At 42.7% G+C, this 16,067-nt stretch overlaps 1 protein-coding gene across 6 annotated transcripts in view; it reads right to left on the bottom strand.

Moving 5' to 3' along the window:
- mib2 (MIB E3 ubiquitin protein ligase 2) overlaps positions 1 to 16,067 on the bottom strand; it is a 237,891-nt gene that overhangs the window by 36,876 nt on the left and 184,948 nt on the right. For all 6 annotated transcript variants that reach the window (XM_073032420.1, XM_073032417.1, XM_073032421.1 and 3 more), the window contains 2 exons: positions 4,147 to 4,280; positions 1,283 to 1,431 (listed from right to left, as the gene is read on the bottom strand). In XM_073032420.1, the coding sequence (XP_072888521.1) occupies positions 1,283 to 1,431; positions 4,147 to 4,280 (283 nt within the window). The remainder of the gene's footprint in view (positions 1 to 1,282; positions 1,432 to 4,146; positions 4,281 to 16,067) is intronic.

The following is a 16,067-nucleotide window of genomic DNA, read 5'->3' as shown; positions in this document are numbered from 1 at the left end:
CTGGTGTCAATGGTGAATAGGTAGGTCCAAGCGCTTACACACAGGCTCTCCAAGAATTATCATCTGTCATTATTTCCATGGCAACCTCTCTAGTATGACTTCTAGTGAGACATTGCTTTATTGAAGTGTTTGGGTGTCAACTGTAAAACCGTACATTTTCCAGAAACGATGAAGTGATGAATGATGCAGCTGTAACTGTGAGTGACACAGGGAGGGAAGGGGGGGCAGGGTGAGAACTTCTGCCCCACAACACCAGCAACCTGTGTTCCACCCTGACCTTGGGCTGATTGTGAGGATTTTGCACGTTCTCTCTGGGGCCATGTGGGTTTTCACCAACAGTCCAACAGGATGCTGGCTGCTCGGTCAGCTAACTGCTGTGAATTACATGTTAGTGTAGGCGGTAGTCTGAGAATCAGGGTGGAATTCGTTGGTGGTGTTGAATTAGACTGTGAAATTGTTCTTTCCTTTGCAGTTTAACATTCCTGTGCCTGCTTGTACTTTACATAATTACCAATATATATGCAACGGTTCAGTGAGTCCCCTAGTGGTTACAGTTCTTTGTATTATTCTGGAAGCTTCTTTGGAATTGTATTCTTTGAACAGGGCCTCTCTGATTGATTAACTCTTATCCTCAACTGTGAATGGAATGTCTGTTATCTATGGTATAAGAAGAGCAGAGCACTTTGCTTCACCATCGTTTCTCCTTAGACTGTTACTACTCTACCTTCCCAATCTCTTTGTTCTCTTAGTGTTTAGCAACAAATTTTATGTCTCGTTGTTGATTTCCAAAAGACCCCTGGATCAAAAACATAACTCAACAATGAGCAGATGACTGGGCAGCAGTGGCGGGGAGGGGGAATGGGACTGATGGGAGCCGGCATACAGTCAAGGGGTCAAATGGTCACCTTCTATAGTGAAATGGGCCCTGCAATCCCAGTAGGTGTGGGAATTTAGAATTTGATGCTGTTGAAATGGTTTATATTTTGGACAATTTCAAATTGTATACTCCGCGTCTACTGCACAACCCTCTCTCCTTTCCTCAATATCTAGACAGGGAGCTGTCCACAAATCCTGGGCTCATCCATCCAGTAAGATCTCACTCTGTGACACCAGGGAGGTGATGTGAAGCTTGTCAATACGTTGGCAATTTAAAAATCCACAGGCAGTCAACACTTTTTTAAAAACATATTTATAATGAGAGGCTCAAGTTTGTAAATGACTTTACCAAGTGAAGAGAGATCCAGGCCAGACCAGTATGTTACCAAGGAAGTATTTCTCCTACCCAAATGATGCATAATGTAGTGCTGTGTCGCCATCTTCATCGTGAACCTCAAGCTTTGCGTTGGACTGGAGGAGGATATTCACTACCTCGAGGTGTCCCTGGTGAGCAGCCACCTGCAGGGCAGTCTTGCCCTGATTCTTAATGTCAACCTGCACAACAAAGTGATGGTTAATTGACCGCCAGGATAAGCTTTTGAGCCAATATTTCTGCAGTGGGCTACACTTTGTGTGCCAGCAGCCCAGAGAGTGGACTCAGGAAGGAATCTATAGGAACTTAGACATGGCAGCAATTATTTCTGAGCCAGCTTTTCATCGGCAGAAGAGGACAGTTAATGTTGTTCCCATATTTAGTTATGGCAATAGAGATAAACCGAGTGATGACAGGCCACTGAGCCTCATCTCTGGGATAGGGAAACTACTGGAGAAGGTCCTAAGGAATAGGATTCATGGGCATTTGGAAAGGCAGGGAAAATTTGCTTGGCTTTGTGCGGGAGACAACAAACTAACTTAATCTGAGTGAGAGTTTTTGAGGAGGTAATTGAGAAGATTGATGAATGCTTGCATAGCAGATGGGTCCAGAAGGTTAAGGTACAAGGCAAGTTGGCTAATTGGCTTGGTGATCGGAAGCTTGGGGTAGCGGTAGCCAGTGGTATACCACAGAGATTGACGCTGTGACTTTTGTCCTTTGCTGTGTACTTTAATAGTTTAGATATGAAAGTAGGAAATATGATTAGTATGTTTGCATTAGTCACATAGGTCAGTGATATTCAGATTCATATACTTAACACATGCACATGTGTAGTGAACTGCACTGGTAGCATTAACAACCAACACATCCTAAGCATATGCTGGCGGAAGCCTACAAGTGTTGCCTCAATTCTGGTGCCACAATGCTCAGCAGAACAACACAGAACACATCGTGGATTTGAATATAAAAGAACATATGCTTCACTACAGTAACACAGTGTTAATCTATAGGCAGGGTGTCCATCAGACCACTGACAGATGGATAATCCTGGGACATAATATTGGGGTAGGACATACACAGTAAATGGTAGGGCACTAACGAATGCTGATAACTCTTAGCAATCATACTAATTATATCTCCCACATTTGGAGTCCATAATTCCCTGGCAGTGACAGTGGAGGTAAGTAGGAGGCAAGCAGCATTTGGCAGGCTTCCCTTCGTAGGCTGGGACACTAAATACAAGAGTCGCATGTTAGATTGCAACTTTACAATTACTGGTTCCACCCCAGTGGTCAGAGCATTGCTGCCTAATGTGCAAAAAAACCCCAATCACATCACAGGTTAAGGGTGAAAGGTGAAATGTTTAACGGGAACCTGAGGGGGAACTTCTAAACTCAGAGGGTGGTGAGAGTGTGGAACAAGCTGCCAGCAGAAGTGGAAGATGTGAGTTTGAGTTCAACAGTTAAGAGAAGTTTGGATAGGTACATGGATGGGAGAATATAGATGCTATGGACCAGATGCAGGTCGATGGGTCTAGTTCAGCATGGATTAGATAGAGTGAAGGGTTTGTCTTTGTGCTGTGGTGTTCTCTGACTCCATCTGTTTAGAAATGGCTCAGAAATGATCCATGGGGATGTCATTGGGACTAGGGGACTTGAGAGAAGCAGGCTATGCTGGGACTGCTTTCCCTGGGGTGGAGGAGACTGAAGGATGGTATTGTAGAAGTATGTAAAGTTATGAAGGGCATAGTTAAGGTCACAGTCATTTTCATCTCAGAGTAGGGGGAGGGGTATAAGATCAGAGGGCACTTGTTTAGTGTGAGAAGAGAAAGGTTTAGAGGAGACCTGAGGGGCAAGTTTTCCACACAGAAGTTGGTGGGTGTGTGGAAGGAGCTGCCAGGTAAAGTGGTGGAGGCAGTTACAATCACAATGTTTGCCAGGCATTTGGACAGGTACGTGGATAGAAGGAAGGCAAATGGGATCAGCTCAGGTACACAATTTAATTGGAGTGAAAAAGTTCAGCAGAAAGGCCTGTTGCTGTATTGTATATGTCCATGACTCTCTGAGTGCACTTGGGAGTATTTGTGCAGTTCTGGTCAGTAAACCATTGGAAGGATGTAGTTCACTGGAGGGAGTGTAGAGGGAACCCATTGGGATGTGGACTGGATGGGCGGCTTTTAGTCAAATAGGCTCAGCTTGTTTTCTTGGTAACAAAGAGGTTGTAGGGTGAGCTGACAGATGTTTCTGGGAGTCATAGATAGTGAAGATAGTCAGAATTGTGTCCCCATGGTAGGGTATCAAAAACCAGAGGGCAATGCTTTAAGGAGAGAGGAGAGTGTTTAATGGGGATATTTTTGATACAGAGAGTGGTTGATATCTGGTAAGCACCTACTTGTCAGATGCAATTACTACATTGAAGAGACATTCAGACATGTACTTCATGCCACTTAAAAGCTTCTTCCTCCAAGCAGTTAATCTGATTATCATTCTAGTTCTTTATGTTTTTTTTAATTCATTATAACTGTTGAATGTTGTTTTTTATTGCATGTCGCATCCTGACTAACCCACCACAGCAAATTCCCAACGCATGTGAATGCATATGGTGAATAAAGTTGATTAGTAATCCTTGAATAAGCATGGTCTCGACTAGGAGTTCCCAACCTGGGGTCCACAGTCCCCTTGCTTAATGTGATTGGTCCACAGCATAGAAAAGGTTGGTCCTAATGTGGGAAATGGAATTAGTGTGAATGGACAATACGGTCTGCATGGGCGAGATGGGCCAAAGGGCCTATTTCTGTGCTGTACCACTCAGAGACTCTGGAACAAATGATCATTTCCTGCAAGATAGAATGGTGCTTGGCAGATGGAGGAATCAGCTATATAAAAGTGCACACTTGCCTTTTCCGGATACTTCTGCAATAAATCGTGAACTTTTGCAGTATTCCCATGAGCTGCTTCAATTACAATCCGCCCAGGATTATCCTGCTCGGTTGACTGCGACAGCAGTTTTTCTAGGATAGAGATGACTGTGCCTACAGTACAGAGAGAAAATAATTCTTACTGCTTTCTGCCAGATTGTGGGTGTTCCCCACTGCAATTCCAAGAAAGCATTTGACTCCTTTGAGCTTCAGAAACAAACATACTAGTGACAAATTCAAACCAGCTTAAAAACATTTCCAAACAGCTCCTCAATATCAGAAAAGGAACACTAAAGTGACATGGAATGGGGTCACATCAGGCTGGTATAAAACCCTGAGCTCTGAAAGCCTGTTGTCGATGGCAGCCAGGAATTGCGAATGACGCAACAAGCTGCAGATGCAAGGTGCAAACTGATATGTCCCTCTCCTGATACTCACTTTGCAGCCTGCAGGACAGGAATGGTGGTGAGGGGGAGCGTGAGGGCAGAGCAATAGAGAGAAAGAAAACAGTGTTGAAGCGAGGGGGCACTGTATGCACAAAGCTATCATTCACATCTATAAAAATGTAGAAACGTTGATGATGTGAGGGAATTCATGCCCATTTTTACCTCTCTCTATTGATGGTTTGAGAGCCTAGGTGGCTGGAGAAATTGAATAATTATTCTCTCCTCTCTGTAAACTGCTCTGTTTTCCTTTATATATCCCAGGCCTCAGTTTGATGTTTTGTCCAAAAAAACATCTCCCCAACATCGTAGCAAATGCCACCCCTCGTCAGGCTGGCGGTACCTAATCCCCAACCCCTGAAAATTGCAGCACCCTCTTCACCAATGCTGCATCCCCCAACACTGAACTGAGAACCAGACCAGAACCTTATGCTCAAGCCTCTGGTGTGGGGGTGAATACCCCCCTCTAAGGGAAGGGGTACACCAGGAGCAGGTTTACTGTGGGTGGGGGGAAGTGTGGTTAAGCATGGCCACAGCTAGGACAAGTACCATTGGAGATAGTATTCACACTTTACCTCATTTCACTATGTACAACAAGCAGCTTGTGGTGACAATGGGTGGGCTCTCTCGGGTGTCAAGTCAAGTCATGTCAAGTCAAGTCAAGTCACTTTTTCTTGTCATTTTGACCATAATTGCTGGTACAGTACACAGTAAAAATGAGACAATGTTTTTCAGGACCATTGTGTTACATGACACAGTACAAAAACTAGACTGAACAACGTAAAAAACAACACAGAGAAAAAAACACAACTACACTAGACTACAGACCTACCCAGGACTGAATAAAGTGCACAAAACAGTGCAGACATTACAATAAATAATAAACAGGACAATAGGGCAGTAAGGTGTCAGTCCAGGTTCTGGGTATTGAGAAGTCTGATAGTTTGGGGGAAGAAATTGTTACATAGTCTGGTCGTGTGAGCCCGAATGCTTCGGAGCCTTTTCCCAGGTGGCAGGAGGGAGAAGAGTTTGTATGAGGGGTGCGTGGGGTCCTTCATAATACTGTTTGCTTTTCGGATGCATTAGGGTTAGGGTTAGGGTGGATGTGTGAGCTGGGAAAAGGAGGCAGTGGGCAGGAGAAACACTACATGGGGGAGGAAGGATATGTGAATACGAGAGTCCTGATGAAGGGCCTCGGTCTGAAACTTTGACTGTTTACCCTTTTCCATAGATGCTGCCTGACCTGCTGAGTTCCTCCAGCATTGTGTGTGTTGCACATGGAGGAGGAGAAGGCACTTGGAATCTTTGGTAAACAGAAAGAGAAGATGCTTGGGCAGAACAACTTGCAGCCTCACATATTTGTTTCTACTTTGTTCTTGGCTTCCTCACAAGTATGTGCTTGAATCAGGCTCCAAACTCAGTCTGCTTATTACAAATTTCCCAGCTCACTTAATATGCAAGTGAATGCTTTCTGATTGGAAAGGATTGAAACTGAAGAGAAACTTGAGTTGGTAACAAGCTATTTTTAAAAAATTATTTAGAAATACAGCGCAGACAAGCCATCCCAGCCCAATGAACTGTGTGGCCCAGTGTCCCACTGATTCTAACCCTAGCATAATCATGGGACTATTTACATTGACCAATTAGCCTATTAACCAGTACATCTTTGGAATGTGGGAGGAAACCAGAGTTTCCAGAGAAACCCACATGGACATGGGAAGGAACATACAAACTTGCTTACAGAGGATGTTGGAATTAAACTTTGAACTCCAACACCCTGAGCTGTAATACTGTCGCACTAACTGCTACATTACCATGGCTAGTTATTTGAACTGAAAAGAATCAGGAAGTCATTGCTGACCAAAAGGAATAACGATCCGAAAAATGCTTTGCATAATCCCAGAATACAAAGGCCAAATGTTAGTTCTAGACAAGGTTATGGCGCCTAACGGCGACTCCTTTGCTTGCATCTTTGGAAACAGCTCTATTTCCATCTTTAATATCTCTATGTTTCCCTTTCAGGGTTCTTTTGAAGACCCTGACCTGGAGTTACACGTTGACTATGGTTCTTTGCGGGAATGAGACCCGCTCTTGGGGTTCCACAATCGGCCGTTGTTATTTGGCACACCAAAGGCTTGGCCTAAGACTTTGGCTTGGATTCAAAAGCCTGGGATCTTGGGGCTCTGGAGACGGGTGGATCAAGGGTTGGTGTCGTGACAGGAGACCCGTGTGTCTTTGGGGGAGTCAGAATGTCTGCTGTGTGCCTGGGGACCTGGGACCTTTGTGATCCTCAGGCACAGAGCTCGAATAAAAACTACTTAATGGACTTTTAACATCATAAACCAGTGAGTTGTTTGTTATGTCTCTCTTGCTCACTGGAAAATGGGGTCACAGGGTTCCGGTGACGTCATCATTGAGAATGGCAGCTTAAGTCACAAGATCCTCCGGAAAAACGCGTATTAAGCCCCATTATCCCATCAAATATAATATTTTTCAAAAAATATTTGAACTGAAAAGAGGGGCAAGAATGGGGAGAAGAAATGGAAATTAAAAAAGCAACACTGCGAAGCCTGCGTCCGAGAGGAGTGCAGTGAGCGACTCTCCGACCCGTCCGCGTGCGACCGAGGCGGCTGCTGGGCCTTGTTCAGGCGAAGTGGTGAATATCTTTGAAATCCTGAAAGAAATAATGGAGGTCCAGAAAGATATAATGCAGCAGCTCCATGATATTAAGGCAGAGCTCGCCAGTGTTAATCAAAAAATAGCGGTGGCAGAGACTCGAATTGAGAAAGTGGAAGATCGTGTTCAAAACGTGGAATGGATACTGAGCAAGACAATAAAAATACTACATCACCAAGAAGGTAAACTGCTTGACCTGGAGGGAAGATCACAGCAGAAAAATATCAGAATCTACAATGTTCCCGAAGGAGCGGAGGGCTCGTCTATGACGGAGTTTGTCGAAAAGTTACTGTGGGACGCACTGGATGTTCCCTCGGCTATGGAGCTGGAAGTCAAGAGAGCCCACCGCGTGTTCGTCCGAAACCTACCCAGGATAGAAAGCCACGCTCAATAATAATTAAATTCCTGCGGTACAGCACCAAGGTGCAGATTCTACAAAGGGCCTGGGGTAAGAAGAGAGTGTTTTACGATGATAAATTAATATATTTCGACCAAGATTACCCCCCCCCCCCCACGGTCCTGCAGAAACGCAAAGAATACTCTGAAGTAAAGCGAGTACTAAAGCAAAATAAGATGAGATTTCAAACTCCCTACCCTGCTAAACTTCGAGTGTTTTATGACAACGGGATGCGGTTGTACCAGACGGTGGAAGAGGTGACTACAGACATGAAGGCCGGAGGGTTGCCCGTTAGCATCACCAAAATGAGGGAAAGCCTGACTGAGGAATTATCCTGCTCTGCTTGGGAAATAGTGCGAGAATCGAGAAGGCAGGAGACGGGAGGAGGCCGAGAGAAATATATCAGGAAGAGACCGGGAGTTTCCCAAAGACAGTCCTCACCCCCTTCAGAAGAGCCATAAGGTTTGGCTAACTTTAAAAATGTTGAGAAGCTAAATGGAAGCAAAAGTACACGGTGATATACCTATCTCGAGAAATGCTTATTATAATGTGGATTTTATATTACTTAGTTGCTGTAGCCCATCCACTTCAAAGTTCAATGTGTTGTGTGTTCAGAGATGCTCCTCTGCACACCACTATTATAATACATGTTTATTTGAGTTACTGTCACTCTCAATAGACAATAGACAGTAGGTGCAGGAGTAGGCCATTTGGCCCTTCTAGCCAGCACCGCCATTCTCTGTGATCATGGCTGATCATACACAATCAGTACCCTGTTCCTGCTCTCTCCCCATATCCCTTGACCCCGCTATCTATAACAGCTCTATCTAACTCTCTCTTGAATGCATCCAGAGACTTGGCCTCCACTGTCTTCTGGGGCAGAGCATTCCACATATCCACCACTCTCTGGGTGAAAAAGTTTTTCCGCATCTCTGTTCTAAATGGCCTACCCCTTATTCTTAAACTGTGGCCTCTAGTTCTGGACTCACCCATCAGTGGGAACATGTTTCCTGCCTCCAGTGTGTCCAACCCCTTAATAATCTCATATGTTTCAATCAGATCCCCTCTCATCCTTCTAAATTCCAGTGTATACAAGCCCAGTCGCTCCAATCTTTCAACATATGACAGTCCCGCCATTCCGGGAATTAACCTTGTGAACCTACGCTGCACTCGCTCAATAGCAAGAATGTCCTTCCTCAAATTTGGAGACCAAAACTGCACACAACACTCCAGGTGGGGTCTCACCAGGGCCCTGTACAGCTGCAGAAGGATCTATACTCAATTCCTCTTGTTATAAAGGCCAGCATGCCATTAGCTTTCTTCACTGCCTGCTGTACCTGCAGGCTTGCTTTCATTGACTGATGTACAAGAACACCTAGATCTTGTTGTACTTCCCCTTTTCCTAACTTGACTCCATTTAGATAGTAATCTGCCTTCCTGTTCTTGTCACCAAAGTGGATAACCTCACAAATTTCCGCATTAAACTGCATCTGCCATACATTTGCTCACTCACCCAACCTGTCCAAGTCACCCTGCATTCTCATAACATCCTCCTGATATTTCACACTGCCACCCAGCTTTGTGTCATCAGCAAATTTACTAATGTTACTTTTAATCCCTTCATCTAAATCATTAATGTATATTGTAAACAGCTGCGGTCCCAGCACCGAACCTTGCGGTACCCCACTGGTCACAGCCTGCCATTCCGAAAGGGACCCGTTAATCGCTACTCTTTGTTTCCTGTCAGCCAGCCAATTTTCAATCCATGTCAGTACTCTGCCCCCAATACCATGTGCCCTAATTTTACCCACTAATCTCCTATGTGGGACTTTATCAAAAGCTTTCTGGAAGTCCAGGTACACTACATCCACTGGCTCTCCCTTGTCCATTTTCATAGTTACATCCTCAAAAAACTCCAGAAGGTTAGTCAAGCATGATTTTCCCTTCATAAATCCATGCTGACTCAGACTGATCCTTCTACTGCTATCCAAATGTGTCGTAATTTCCTCTTTTATAATTGACTCCAGCATCTTTCCCACCACTGACGTCAGGCTAACCGGTCTATAATTCCCTGTTTTCTCTCTCCCTCCTTTCTTGAAAAGTGGGACAACATTAGCCACCCTCCAATCAGCAGGAACTGTTCCTGAATCTATAGAACATTGGAAAATGATTACCAATGCATCCACGATTTCTAGAGCCACCTCTTTAAGTACCCTGGGATGCAGACCATCAGGTCCCGGGGACTTATCAGCCTTCAGACTCAACAGTCTATCCAACACCGTTTCTTGCCTAATATAAATTTCCTTCAGTTCATCCTTTACCCTAGTTCCTTTGGCCACTACTACATCTGGGAGATTGTTTGTGTCTTCCCTAGTGAAGACAGATCCAAAGTACCTGTTCAACTCGTCTGCCATTTCCTTGTTCCCCATAATAAATTCACCCGTTTCTGTCTTCAATGGCCCAATTTTGGTCTTAACTATTTTTTTGCTATTCACATACCTAAAGAAGCTTTTACTATCCTCCTTTATATTCTTGGTTAGTTTACCTTTGTACCTCATTTTTTCTTGGCGTATTGCCTTTTTTGTTATCTTCTGTTGCTCTTTAAAAGCTTCCCAGTCCTCCGGTTTCCCGCTCATCTTTGCTATGTTATACTTCTTCTCTTTTATTTTTATACTTCCCTTTACTTCCCTCATCAGCTACGGCCGCCCCTTACTCCCCTTAGGATCTTTCTTCCTCTTTGGAATGAACCGATCCTGCACCTTCTGCATTATTCCCAGAAATACCTGCCATTGTTGTTCCACTGCCTTCCCTGCTAGGGTATTGTTCCATTGAACTTTGGCCAACTCCTCCCTCATAGCTCCATAGTTCCCTTTGTTCAACTGTAATACTGACTCATCTGATTTTCCCTTCTCCTTCTCAAATTGTAGGTTAAAACATATCATATTATGGTCACTACCTCCTAATGGTTCCTTTACCTCGAGGTCCCTGATCAAATCTGGTTCATTGCACAACACTAAATCTAGAACTGCCTTCTTCCTGATAGGCTCCAGTACAAGCTGTTCTAAGAATCCATCTCGGAGGCACTCCACAAACTCCCTTTCTTGGGGTCCAGTACCATTCTGATTCTCCCAGTCTACCTGCATGTTGAAATCCCCCATGACAACTGTATCATTACCTTTGCGACATGCCAATTTTAACTCTTCATTCAACTTACACCCTACATCCAGACTGCTGTTTGGGGGCCTGTAGATAACTCCCATTAAGGTCTTTCTACCCTTAGAATTTCTCAGTTCTATCCATACTGACTCTACATCCCCTGATTCTATGTCCCCCCTCGCAAGGGACTGAATATCATTCCTCACCAACAGAGCCACCCCACCCCTTCTGCCAGACAGTCTGTCCTTTCGATAAGATGTATATCCTTGAATATTCATTTCCCAGGCCCTGTCCGCTTGAAGCCATGTCTCTGTTATTCCCACAACTCTCCTGTCAGCTTGAACCAGTCTGGCCATTCTCTGACCTCTCTCATTAACAAGGTGTTTTCACCCACAGAACTGCAGCTCAATGGATTTTTTTTTAGTTTTTTGCACCATCCTCTGTAAACTCTAGAGATTGTTGTGCATGAAAATCCCAGGATTTCATCAGTTTCTGAGATACTCAAACTACCCCTTCTGGCACCAGCAATTATTCTACAGTCAAAGTCACTTAGATCACATTTCTTCCCCATTCCAATGTTTATTCTGAACAACAACGGAACCTCATGACCATGCCTGCACGCTTTTATGAATTGAGTTGCTGCCACATGATTGGCTTATTAGATATTTGCATTAACAAGTAAGTATACAGGTGTACCTAACAAAGTAGCTGCTGAATGTATATGCTGTGTTTGTCGTTAAGCAAGCATGGAGACAAATATTTTTAAAGAAACACTGCTAATTTCTGTCAGCTTTTTCATATAAAGAGAAAAAAGACATCAGGCGGTATTTCAAAATCCCCAGGTGTTGTCTTTGTTTCCAAAAGAGCTGATGGCATATGTCAGTTAAAGTTCTCCAGAACCAGAGGGAAACGACCTGGTTAACTTTAGTTCTCAGCCAATGAAAGATGTACAAGATGGTAAGAGGCATAAATAGAGTGGACATCCAGGGCAGAAATGGCTAATACAAAAGGGCATTGTTTTAAAGTGATTGGAGTGTAGGGTAAGTTTTTTTTTTACACAGAGAGTGATGGATGCAGGGAACACGCTGCCAGGGGTGGTGGTGGAAGCAGAGGCATTAGGGGCGTTTAAGAGACTCTCAGATAGGCACATGGATGACAGGAAAATGGAGGGCTATGTGCCAGGGAAGGGGTAGATTGATCTTGGAGTAGTTGAAAAGGTCAGCATAACATCGTGGGCTGAAGGACCTGTCCAGTGCTGTGCTCTTAGACAGAAGATCAGTAGAAACCAAAATTCAATTTCAGACTGTCACCAACATTGAAATAGGAATGACAACGTCGATATTGATTTTTGGGATCTATGACATCAAAACCCTTAGAAAATAGAATATTGAGCAGAATCTATATGAATCAATGTTTGAGTGATCTATTGGAATTTTTTGAGGATATATCCAATCTTTAGTTGGAAAGGGACCAGTGGATGTGGTCTGTTTGAATTTTCAGAGGCTGTTGATCAAATTCCACATAGGAGGTGCTGAACAAGGTTAGCACAATTGGGATAAAATAGTTGCAAGGATTGGCAGCTGTGTAACAGCTGGAAATCAGAGTTGGAATAAATAGATCTTCCTCAGGTTGGTGAGTGGTGACTAGTGAGATAACTTCAGCTACTCACCATCTATATCAAGTGTGAATTCATATGCAGCATTTCCAAGTCTGCTGAGGACACAAAACATGTGTGGTGATGAGGATGCACCAATCTTCAGGAACACCCTGGCAACACCATCAGGGCACCCACTACCCCCTGTAAAAAAAAACCTTGTCCCATACACTTCCTTTAAACTCACTCCTCCAACCTTAAATGCACACCCTCTTGTATTAGATATTTCAACCCTGTGCCAGCTACCTGCTCATAACCATGTCTCTCATAATTTTAGAAACTTTTATCAGGATTTCCCTCAACCTCTGTTGTAATAAAATCAATAAATAGGTATGAAATATATATTCAAATACTTTTGCATTCAGGTTTCCAAACCAACAACCTTCAGCAATTTTCTCAAAGGTTCAAAGATACAATTTAATGTCAGAGAAAAATGTATACAATATACATCCTGAAATCTTTTTTCTTCACAACCATCCATGGAAACAGAGGAGTGCCCCAAGAGCGAACGACAGTTAAATGCTACAAGCCCAAAGTCCCCCCCAGCTCCCCTCCCTCCCGCGCTTAAGCAGCAGCGAGCAACAATCCCCCCTCCCCCCACCAGCAAAAAAAACACCCACAACCAGCACTCAAGCATGAGCAAGGCAATAGCAAAGACACAGACCTGCAGTTACCCCCAAAGACTACATTGTTCACCTGGTAATTCAACATGCTGCAGGCTCTCTCCCTCCCTAATAAGGGAGAAAGAGGTGACTCCATTTTCCTTTTTTTTTGTAATTTTTTTTATTGAAGTTCATCATCAAACAAACATTTCCATAAGATGTATTTCAGACATTGTACATATATATCATATAAGCATAAATATCACAAATCTCCACAAAGTATTTATCTGAGGTACACACTTATAGAAAAGAGTGGAAAGAAAAAACAAGCAAAAGGAAAGAACTATGTACAAGTAGGGAGTAATCTTTTTTTTACAACAGATTCATTGATCTGTGAGAATAAAGTCAGGCCTATGAGGCATTATGTAGTTAAACCATTTTTCCCAGTATGAATCAAATTGTTCCAAATTGGATAAAATTCTCTTACGTTTGATTGGATTTAAAGAAAGATTAAAAGAAATGAATTTTACCTTGTCCTTTGCCTTAGTATTTATCTGTCAATGTATCATTGAAATTAGAATAAAACTTAATCGATCTACTCCCTGAACAAATAAGAACCAAGAAACGCAAATAACAACACAAATGGCAACGAACGTGTGATTTCAAGGCTGAGGTTTCTAGTAGATGACACCACGTTGAGCTAGAGGAAATGTCTAGCTGTGGGGGATAACCCCTCTTACTTGTGAGTTGAGGGCCCCCATTGCAGTATTCATAAAAGTCAGTGAACAAATCCATTACACAGAAAAGATTTCCCTGTGTACTATATATACACATACATACATACATACACACACACATTACATACACATATATATATTCTCATTTTGGTAGGGAAAAAGGAGTAAGTGAGAGAATAAAGAATAACAACTAAGTAAAATGGCATGCTGGCCTTTATAACAAGAGGAATTGAGTATAGGTCCTTCTGCAGCTGTACAGGGCCCTGGTGAGATCCCACCTGGAGTGTTGTGTGCAGTTTTGGTCTCCAAATTTGAGGAAGGACATTCTTGCTATTGAGCGAGTGCAGCGTAGGTTCACAAGGTTAATTCCTGGAATGGCGGGACTGTCATATGTTGAAAGATTGGAGCGACTGGGCTTGTATACACTGGAATTTAGAAGGATGAGAGGGGATCTGATTGAAACATATGAGATTATTAAGGGGTTGAACACACTGGAGGCAGGAAACATGTTCCCACTGATGGGTGAGTCCAGAACTAGAGGCCACAGTTTAAGAATAAGGGATAGGCCATTTAGAACAGAGATGCGGAAAAACTTTTTCACCCAGAGAGTGGTGGATATGTGGAATGCTCTGCCCCAGAAGACAGTGGAGGCCAAGTCTCTGGATGCATTCAAGAGAGAGTTAGATAGAGCTGTTATAGATAGCGGGGTAAAGGGATATGGGGAGAGAGCAGGAACCGGGTACTGATTGTGTATGATCAGCCATGATCACAGTGAATGGCGGTGCTGGCTAGAAGGGCCAAATGGCCTACTCCTGCACCTACTGTCTATTGTCTATTGAGAGTGACAGTAACTCAAATAAACATGTATTATAATAGTGGTGTGCAGAAGAGCATCTCTGAACACACAACACATTGAACTTTGAAGTGGATGGGCTACAGCAACAGAAGACTACGAACATACACTCAGTGGCCACTGAGTATATAACTGGCGGTCACTCCTGAGTGCCTTAAAATAAAACACAGATAAATCAGATAGAGGCAAGAAACAGACACTTCAGAAGAGAAAGGAACATTCTTGCACTGGAAGAACAGTTTCCCTGTACATGAACTTCCCACCATTTTCCCATTACAGTCTATCAATAACACCCATGCTACTGGGAATCAGAGCTGCTCGCCATCTCTTTGGAAATTGTTATGCAAAATTTGTTAATCCAATGACAAGGAGGCATCAGGAATAATTGTAAACTATTAATGAAAAGGTTCATTTATAAAGTGGCTGTGATTACTCTGTAGTTACTTGGTGAATAATTACATAACACCAAACCAATAATACACATTAGAAATCCAAGCAACACACACAAAATGCTGGAAGAACTCAGCAGGTCAGGCAGCATCTATGGAAAAGAGTACAGTCAACGTTTTGGGTCGCGACCCTTCATCAGGACTACTTAAGAAACCCACTTGGTTTCCCATCACTGCTATAGTGTGATGGGAAAGAAGTGATTGTTTGCACTTTGCTGAATTTCCCTCCAGATTAAAGTCCATGTATGGTAAAGAAAGAGTATAAAACTCCCAACCAATGCTGTCAGGTCTGTACTAGCCAAGTTCAGTTAAATTACTCATCAGATGTAATAATTTAAAACCTTTTTCAAAAGGTCACTCTTTTTAAAAAAAAACTTTTTTTATTGAGTTTTCAAATAATTACAGAAAAGAAAATATAAAAAAAATATATACCCTTCCCCCCTCCCCCCCTAACATCCCTATAGAAAAAAGAGAAAGAAAGAAAAAAAAGAAAGAGTGCCTGGATATCAGAAGATCCCCACATGCTCCATGGAGTTCGCAATGACTTTAATATATATATTTATTTCTTTCCCCAAATAACCAATTATTTAATCTTCGGAGCACCTATATATTTAATCCTGTCTTTTGTAAATAAGGGCGCCAAATTTTCAAAGATGTTTCATATTTATCTCTTAAATTATAAGTAATTTTTTCAAGTAGAATACAGCTATAAATTTCATTCTTCCAACGATCTATACTTAAGTATGCATCCGATTTCAAAGTAACTGCAATAGCCTTTTTGGCTACTGCCAGTGCAATTTTTATAAATTCTTTCTGATATTTATTCAATTTGGGTTTCGGTTTTATTCCTTCAATATCGCCTAGTAAAAATAATATTGGATTATGTGGAAGTTGTGTTCCAATAATTTGTTCCAATAAAACTCTTAAAACTCAA

This window comes from Hemitrygon akajei, chromosome 29 (genome assembly GCF_048418815.1).
Source record: "Hemitrygon akajei chromosome 29, sHemAka1.3, whole genome shotgun sequence".
NCBI classification, from domain to species: Eukaryota; Metazoa; Chordata; class Chondrichthyes; order Myliobatiformes; family Dasyatidae; genus Hemitrygon; species Hemitrygon akajei.
The sequence above is the reverse complement of the archived record's forward strand: the minus strand, read 5'-3'. Positions and strand labels throughout refer to the sequence as shown.